This window comes from Nannobrachium achirus, assembly GCF_963921795.1.
Source record: "Nannobrachium achirus genome assembly, chromosome: 2".
In the NCBI taxonomy this organism is placed as follows: domain Eukaryota; kingdom Metazoa; phylum Chordata; class Actinopteri; order Myctophiformes; family Myctophidae; genus Nannobrachium; species Nannobrachium achirus.
Window position 1 is genome coordinate 62,714,594 of NC_137811.1, and position 9,800 is coordinate 62,724,393.

At 43.4% G+C, this 9,800-nt stretch overlaps 1 protein-coding gene across 1 annotated transcript in view; it reads right to left on the minus strand.

Annotated features, from left to right (window-relative positions):
• Positions 1–3,928: 3,928 nt before the first annotated feature.
• The window catches only part of iffo1b (intermediate filament family orphan 1b), a gene marked incomplete at its 5' end in the record, with an annotated part of 19,210 nt that continues 13,338 nt past the window's right edge, over positions 3,929–9,800 (minus strand). Inside the window, 5 exons of the mRNA XM_080737501.1 lie at positions 3,929–4,058; positions 6,478–6,608; positions 6,737–6,829; positions 8,270–8,396; positions 9,286–9,473. Of these exons, the coding sequence (XP_080593627.1) occupies positions 3,953–4,058; positions 6,478–6,608; positions 6,737–6,829; positions 8,270–8,396; positions 9,286–9,473 (645 nt within the window). The 3' untranslated portion in view covers positions 3,929–3,952. The remainder of the gene's footprint in view (positions 4,059–6,477; positions 6,609–6,736; positions 6,830–8,269; positions 8,397–9,285; positions 9,474–9,800) is intronic.

Consider the following 9,800-nt stretch of genomic DNA (forward strand, 5'->3'; position numbering starts at 1 on the left):
AGGCAATAATTGGGGCTCAAACACACACATTATTACATAACGGACATTGAGTCCCAGACTACAACAATCACACTTTTGTATTCCTCACTTCATGTTGGACGGGCTTGCAAAATAAAACATCTTTTCAAAAAGCACTCACTTTATAGATAGAACACCCAGGAACATACACACTGGCACATGCATACACACACAGAGACTCGCTCTCTCAGTGCGTGGAAATAAAACTGAAAGGGAAACAGGGTGCACTGTATTTCTCACTCTCTTCTACACCCTCCTCCAGTTCAGTCACAAGCAAAAAGAGCAGCATCAGCCGATTCCTGGCACCCGACATGCACGCCATTTTAAGTAAGCTTCAAACTCGCTGCCCTCGTTTCTGCACTCAACACTGTTCATTTGATATGTGTTAAAGGAGTAGTTCACCCCAGAAATATGACTTATTTTCTATCGATTTTACTCGTCCCATGAAGCGTTGAATTCATGGGGATTCTTTTGTTTCTCTGCAAGTCTCCAACCAGAGACATTAGCATCTTTCTGCCGGTCATTAAATTATTGGCTTTAGGAATGCAACAAAACAAACAAATCTCTGTGAATTCAAGGCTTCATGGGGTGTTGTAATTGATAGAAAATAAGTCCTTTTTATGGATGAACTACAACTTTAACTCGTTTACTTGCCCTGTCTCACATATTGTTCTGTGTAGGCTATTTCATCTGTTGTGAGTGTGGATTGTGATTTGTGCCCTGATTTGCAACCTCATATCTCCCATTTAGGATACATAAAGTTTTCAGCAATCAGGTCCTTTGTTTTCTACACTAACTAGACAAAGCACTGAAGTGGTAAGAGCAGCTGAAGCAACAGTAATACATTTCACCTGAGCCAACCACAAAGACAAACAAACTAAATATGGACCAGCCTACACTGAGACATCGATAAAGAATAATGATCAAGTATTTCTGATATGGGTGTTTTTCTCATAGGGAAATAAAGTTTACCAGCAGTATGTGTGGTAGAAATTAAAAAATCTAATCATACTAGTGGTAGTAATGGGACAAGTTTGATGGTTAATTGGCATAAAGCATCTATAAGAATGTTAATGTAGTAAGTAAAAATGAGGTATATGTATCACTCTCTCCCGTGACATGAAAGAGATGAGGACATTCAAATATTGTAATAAATTAAAATATTGTTAAACGTTGAGACCATTTCTAACATGTTACATTTTATACATGTATCAGTGCTGATTGTTTAGTATGTTTTAGCTTTGCCCTTCCTTTACATGTGCAAACCTTCTGAAGCTCAAAAATAGGTGTAGTTACAGTATATACATCGAGCACCGTTGGTGAGATAGCTTTCGGCAGCACTATTTGTTATCGATTTTTATGTTTTGACAGCAATTCATGATTAATTCGGACTGCTTGAGTTCATTCATTTTGGCACTCGGCTGCTAACATCGTCTTTTCATAGCCCTGTTTCGTCTTCTCAGTCTTCTGTCAGTTTGATTGTTACATTTATACATGGTATGCTCTAAATGTATATTTGCAAACACCTTCTGCCCTGCTCAGCCATGGTGACAGCTAATGACAGCTGCCTGATGCCTGCTCTCTTTCTACGTGAATATGGCTGAGAATAAAACTATTTAAATTCATACCCAGCAAAATCCTGAGTGTTGAATTAACTCTTATGCCTACTAAAAAAAAAGAAACTAATGTCTGACACCCTCTAACATCTATGTGTCTAGTGTGGGCTGGTCTTCATTATGTTCACAGCAAAATCCAGAGGATTAGTACAACTCTGACAGTGTAAGAAGGGACCATTTTTACATTTTCATTGTTAAATTAACCCTCCAGATTTTGCTGTGGTGTACATCAATTATCGATTGTTGCTTTTTGGTGAGTAAGTCTATCACACAGAAAAGAGAAATAAAGTGAGCTGCTTCTTACAGGGTACTGGGGAGAATGCACCTATAGGTGCATTCATTCAATGTCCACATCGTTGAGCTTCACATGAGCAATCACCAACGAGACTAAAGATAATATCAAACATGTTATTGTTAACGTCAAGACCAGAAAGTATGACTTAACACTAGCACCTCTATTTTGGGGAGAACATTCAGCAAATTTGCATATTTACAGGCTCACAACGCAAGATTTGGTAAAGAAGGAAAAAAGGAGGGGACCAAGCATACTGTAGATATTGAGTATTAGGACCACCTTACGCCAAACGATTGAGACGGCCGAGCATCCATACGAGCACAAGTGTTCAAACACCCGGGTAGGGAGTGCAAAAAGTGAGGTGTAGGATGTAGGCTCTAGGTCCTGTCCTCCCCCCAATGGCAGGTGAACTAGTAGATGCAGCAGTAACAAGACTACACAGAAAGGTGTAGGGAATTTGGGAATTGACAAAAGGGGGGTAATACGTCTACTCAAAACTGAAAAGGGGGTGGGGAAAGAGAGATGTCTGACATTAGTTAAACAAACACTCAGGATTTGGCCATGCACAGCCCCTAAGGCAGACACTTGTCGGTGCCCTTTATCGTGTGTTTATCTTCCCCTGTGTCAGTGGCAGCAAGACACAGAGAACAGAGCAAGGCCCCAAAGCTGAACCCATCAGCTTCAAGAGAGTACATTATTTACACTATTCACACTGCGCTTGAGGGCAGACAAATGGCTATGACTATGGCTGCATTCCAAGCTGGAAACACCAGCACACTTCCCCCTTGATGCCACACGCTACTCTGCTGTCCAATGTTGTATTCCCAATCATCACCTGGCTGGGACGTTGGCTGTCTAAGAGGCAAGCACCGTTAAGTTGTACTTGGTACCAGGTGTTTTACCTGCTCAGATTGAACTGACATCATAAATTAGGGGCCAGAGAATGTTGTTGTTGTCACACTGGACCAAAGAAGGGCTTTCTTTCTCACAATCATATCCGATTGTGCTGAAGATGTTGTTGAGAGGGAGGCGAGCGCATTGCCTTTCTGTGATGCAACCCTAGACTTCTGAATCACAATCAGAGCTAGCATACAACTGCTCTTGTGATTCTGTGTTCCTTCCATATTTTTGGTTGTGTATTTATTTTTTTCCTCCTTTTTTTTGTACCTTTTTGCTTTTTTAATTTTTTTTATTTTCCCATAATGAAGCACTGGACTGAAGCACTAAGTTTCGATACAATTATTGCTCAGGATCTGCCGTGTCTGGCTGACTGTGAAGAGGCTAGACAGAAAGCATGTCGTTGTTTATTTTTTTGGTGTGATCTAACAGAACAAGGCAGTAATGTGGTATTTAGTGATGGACTCAGATGTGCTAAGACATTCTATCAATCTCACCACCGTCAACGGTGCAGAAATGGAGTGCAAGTGGTGAAAACCACTGACACAAGCACTACATGATAATACAGTAGTAGTACAAACACATTGGTATGATTAAGCATCTAGCTCCAGATGCGAGTTAACTTGTCTGTCTGTCATGTGTGTGTCGGTTGATTGGACACATGCTACACAACCCGAGGGGTCGACAGCTATTTGTTATATCACACTGCCTTATGAAAACAGTGGCCCATCACTCAAAGATACAATCCAACTACCAAAGTTTGCCAACATCAACATGATTCCTAACAGCAACTCAACCTCTCAACTGCTATTAGTGGACACAACCATACCCGCTGGCAAATACAGCTGTAATAAAGCCTCTTCTCAAGCATGGCTACCGGGCAGTGACATTTGCATGAAATGATAGTAGTAATAACACCTATGACGATGTGACCACAATTTCAACAGTATGCGTGAGGTCCTTAAAAAAGAAATCACACCCAGAGCCGTGGAAAGCCGAAAAACATGTAAACACATGTAAACATGGTGCTCATGATGCTGTAGTAAGGTGTATAGCGTCTATGTGATACTGTAGCTGGGTGAAATGGGAGATGGTGGTCCTTCTCCTATGGGATGGGAGGGTGGTGTCAGGATTTGGAGGAGCCAGAGGAGGACGGAGGAGGAGACGGAGAGGCGGAGGACTTCTCCCTCTCTCTCTCGCTGTCCTCACCGGGGCCAGGGACCGAAGAGTTACTGAGAGAGAGAGAGAGAGAGAGAGAGAGAGAGAGAGAGAGAGAGACAAGGAGAGGACAGAAGCATGAAGACGCGTGATTAACAAGGCAGGACCAAATGGAATAGTTATTACATTCAGTCACAGACAGTGTGAGCTGATTGAAGAGCAATGCTAGCAGCTGCAGGCTGCATACTAAGTAAGGATGTGGTCATTACAGTATGAGCGCTGTGTGCATATTGTGTCATTTTTAAAGAGTCTCAGAGGAGTGCTGGTAAAAGGAAGTGGTAGCACCACAGAAAGCCTGTAGGCAGCATCATGTTATTGGCAGCAGGACAACAGGACGGCAGTTATTGTTAATAATTAACAATAACAGCGATAATTATTATAGTTATAGTTTTCATTCCATTTTCTTCAAGTGTGTGTGACGAGTGTGGCGAGCGTGTGCGAGACTGCGAGTAAGAGACCGAGCTTGGAGGGTGAACGGGGAGGTGGGGCTAGCGGGGGCTACGGGGAGCGGGGCAGAAAAAGGTGGCAAGCAGCCCAGCCACCTTGAAAAGTGACCGAACGAGTTACATGTTATTGTCAAAACCGTCTGGATTCAACAGGACAAGAGAAATAGCACGGCAGTAGGACTATTTTGATGAAAAAGATACAGCTACAGAATATCAAGCTCTCAGTATAATGAGGGGAAACCATTCCATTGGGAGCTGTAAGCATTTTGTCCTTGCCCGAGTGGGTCTAAGGGATAGGCGGCCACCACAGCCTGGCTGGAGTGGTGGAGATATATTATACGGTAATGGGAAGAACGTTTACATTAATGGGGCCAATAAAACACATATTGAGCTGAAGACATGGCCCATTCATAGATAAAGGTGACAAGCATAGCCAAAGTGTAGGTCTGCAATCAGCTCCTTTGAAAAATACCCATGCTGACTTGGCGAGGTAAAAGTCTAAGTGGGCTGAAAGAGCACAACTCATGTAATTTAGAGTCACTAGTCTGACCCTACATATACTACTATATGTCACAGTGAGGTGCTTTTAGGGTACAAGCAGCGAAGGCAGGTGATAGGAAGTCATGCGTGTCCACTAGTACCATCTACTAAGCCTTGCCTTCCCTTGTGGTTTCTCCAATTTGACCCACAACTTGTGAATTATTTTGACACCTCTGCCCTAGGGTCAAGGGTCAACCCACACAGCTGTGTGATTAACACATTAAGTGCCGATCCTGACTAAAGTCAGGATATAGCTTTTATATCAAATAACCATAGCGTGCGGTCAGCAGGACTCGCGGGTGATGCAAAAACTCAATTTCCCATGATGCATTGGGAGAAAACGGAACCAGGAAATTATGCTCGTCAGTCAAATGGCTTTATCTCGAAATGTATCTCCAGATTGCGTCGATCGTCGTTTAACGTTTTTCACCGGGCCGTAACTAAGCAACGGAAAGTCGCGGTAACAATTTTCTTCTCTGGGTGAAAGAAGACATGTTCGATCGATGTTACAACAGCGTGAATTTACACAACATGGACACGCTTTTGTCTTCCGTGGGTCTTCAAAATAAAGGATAATGGAAAAACCCTGGCACAAGCTACCTAAATAATTAATTATATACCTGGCTACAAATGTGATAAATTCCATCAGATTACTTAGAGGAGGGAGGAGGGGAATCACCTCAGTTTGGTTGGCATTAAAAGAAAGGTGTCCAGATGAGTCATAAGAAGAAGGTTCTGACCTCGGATGGTTAATTTTTGTAGAATGTAGGAGGCGTTTAGACTGTCTTTTGTGCCATTAGCTATGAATATGCACAATGACGCACACAATGGCCACCCTGCTCGCTCAATAGACTAATTAGCTCTGAAGTAACAACACAATTGCGAACGTCCAGCTCATGTCCGCCACGCTCATGTGTCCGTCACACTCATGTGTTCCATCCATGACAGGCAGGTCACAAAAGGTTGTAAGTAACACATTCGGTGTAACACTCACTCACATGGGTCTGTGGCACGTCGCTGATTGGCTGTGGCTTTCACAGGCTTCAACACGCTGTTTAACCGAATGCTGCTCAGTCAGCTGCTTTTCAGCGCGACCTGACGGTCGCTTCTCGGCTTTAGGGCGTCTTGTAAGGACACTATCCGACATGGTTAAAGTGTGCACTCATATGATTTATTTTTGTCCTGCATTATGCATGCACTGTTGAGGTTGTACATTCTCGTATATTTTGTTAATTATTGATGGTGTTTATTTTGAGTGTGATGTCTTTTACCATGCTGTGTCTACATTATGTTCTTCTTGCCCTGTAACTGAATCTGACACTGTGGTGCTGCCTTTGGCGACTGAATTTCCCTTACAGGATCAATAAAGGTCTTTTCTTATCTAACACGTGGGTCCTTGACGTGACAATGTGTGAGAGTCACTGGTGTATATGTCTGTGCTGTATACCTGTCTCCACTCTGTGTGATGAGTCTCCTGCAGGTCTCCATCTGAACATCCAGTCCTCTCTTCATAGAGCACATCTCCATGTACTCATGCAGGTGACGGTTCATGTCACTCTTAGCAGTAGCCAAGTCAAACTGTGGGGAGAGGCCACAGCCACATCAACATTATAGTCAGAGTAATAGTCATCATAAACTCTAACCCTAACCCTACAATGGGAAAGATTGTGTGAACAGTAACACACACAGACGTAAGAAAACCTCACCTCGATCTGGTCAATGGTGGACTGGTATTCCATCTCTCTGGACTTGAACAGACATTCTGTGTCATTAATGACCTGCTCCAGACACTCCTCCTGCTGGAAAGAAAGGACACAGCAAGGACATGTTGGTACAATGAAGACAGTGGCTTTCAATGAGAAGCACGATATCAAAAGATAACACATGTTAACTACTTAAGCACTATTTCAAAATAGCAGATCTACAAGCTCTTGTCAATATGCTACTTTGGCTATTTTGGAAACGTTTTGAAGATTTCTGCCTAAAATAACCTATCCAAAATTTACACCAGGTTGAAATGGTTAAGGGGCCATACATCTCGTGAATATGGCTACATCAATATAGTTACACATGTTTCACCGCTTCCTTTATACTTCATTGTACAATGCTATAACGACATTCCCAAAACAGAGAAGTGAGGTTGAAGGTGGTTAATGATTCATAGACAACTGCAGCTACTTGAGGCTTCATCAGAAGCATGTGTTATTATTTTGAGCATGAACTACAAATGCCCTTACCTTCCCATTTTACGTTATTTCCAAATAGAAACACATATTAGAGCTTCTTCCCTCAGGGAGAACGATAAAGTAGCAGCACATAGCGGTAAACACAACATGTGTTTGTCTGGAAAGCATCCCAGTGATAGGACACCAGATAACAAATGTATGACTCTTAAAACATAGCAGACAATATTCGATAATGTAATCGAATTACACTGACTAACGGGACTTCATCTGTGTCTTTCAGGGCGCGGTGGAGGCTCATGTGGCACACGGTCGCTGACTGAAACCAAATACCTGCCTGCATTTATCAGATCAGTGTCTGATGAAGACTTATCTGATTCTGAGTGCAGGTGTACATGTGTGTGTACGGTATGTCTGCATGCCTTTGGTACTGTGTGTGTGTGTGTGTGCGCATGTGCATGTGTGTAAACATGCTAAACATGCTTTTTAAGTCCTGCACAGAAGCGCATGTAGCAAAGGTCATGTACTGTATTGATAAATACTGGGCAAACAACCCCACTAGCTGCCATTAGCTCACCATACCAACCCATGACAACAACACTTGTAAAGCCCTGGAAGGTGACCACACAGTGCTATAATTCAATGGTTCTCAACCAGTGGGCTGGGATGAAGATATTGCAAGTGGGCCCCCAAATAATTGGCAAAACACTACGACTTTATGGATTTTAGGATATATTCTATGATATCTTACCTAAAAACCAATAAAAAAAAATATTTAATAGAAAATTGAAGAGCTGAGAACCACTGAGAAGTAGGACACTTGCTTGTGTGAACTCTATGTATCACCATTTTATTTCACAGAATTAGAAGGAGGTCAAATGACCGAAGGGTTGCATAAAAACTCAGATACAGTATATCTGCACAGTGTTTTGAGTGAGCAAGGTGTGGTTGCTGTTTGTTGTATTCCCCAGAATTACTCTGTTTTGAGATGTTTCCTTTCATTCACGATGCCCCATGTGGATGAACACAGCCGAGGTGGCAAGTCTGGCAACCTACCTCTCCTGGCTGGTGGGTGGGGTCAGGGGGCAGAGTGCATCCTGGGAAGTCCTCCCACAGGAGCAGGGTCTCCTCGGTCTCCTCCCAGGCCAGACTGTCACAATCATCGTCAAACTCACACTCCCTCCTGTGACACGCACGCACGCACGCACGCACGCACGCACGCACGCACGCACGCACGCACGCACGCACACACACACACACACACACACACACACACACACACACACACACACACACACACACACACACACACACACAAACGAGGATTGTGAATATCAGTACAACCTCAAAAACACCGTACCAATTTCTAATTAATTAAAAATATCTTTAGGCAAATGTTAATTTATTTGCTCAGATTGCACAAAGGGTAGAGCTATGATTCTGGATGTAACATAACAGGGATTGTGATAAATACATGATTTTCAGATGTGTTATGTGTTCTTTATAATAAGACAGTTTTTTTATCAAGATACATACTGTAGCTTTGTGTACAGTATTACAGTAAGTTACAATATACTAGATTGCAAGTATTGTGTTATGTATCGTATCCAAATTCTTGAATACAAAGCTCAGAAAACCTAAAACATTATGCACAGGCAGGATCACACACAGAAGCTAAAATCACACCCGTGTGAACTGAGCGGTGGAGTCTGTGCACGCGTGTGTGTGTGTGTGTGTGTGTGTGTGTGTGTGTGTGTGTGTGTGTGTGTGCGTGCGTGCGTGCGTGCGTGCGTGCGTGCGTGCGTGCGTGTGTGTGTGTGAGTGTGAGTGTGCCTTGCCTGTTCTGGCCTGGCCAGAACAGGCCAGAACAGCGCCCCTCCCTTAACATGTGTGGTCTGAAAAGGTACTACACCACTTGAGGCTACATACAGACCCACCCACATAAATACATACATACATACATACAAACAAACAAACAAACAAACATACCTACACACACGGCCACGCTATGGAGACGGTGTGACCACCGCTCAAAAACATCTCACTATGATTATGAACGTTAGGCCACTCACAGGTGGTTCAGCATCCTCTGCATCTCCTCATTGATCTGGTTGTTGGAGGAGACGCACAGATCCTCTTCTTTGGCTCCGCCTCCGTCACTCTCGGATGTGCTGACTGGCTCCTCCCCCTCGCTCCCATTGAAGGGCGCGGGGTTTTGTTTCCGGGAGCGACTGTTGAGCGATGACTGAGCATTGGGAACCTGAGAATTGAGGAGGAGGCTGAATCAGCATGGAGACAACACTATCACAACCGTGTGTTCACAGATATGCAACTATTACTCCAATATGTCTGGCTGGCGTTTCACTTGCTACCTAGTGAAACACAAGAACTGGGCAGCACCACTGATGAGGAAATTGGGTTACTGGGTTGTACAGTGTCCTGGCATTCAACCCTTGTGCAATGGTGAGTAGGAGAATAGAATAGAATAGGCCCCATTCCTTGGGGTGTTTTTTGTGACTGTAAATATGCACATACAGTACCGGTATGTGTAATTTGGGAGCAATTAGGGGTTAAGAGTCTTGCTCAG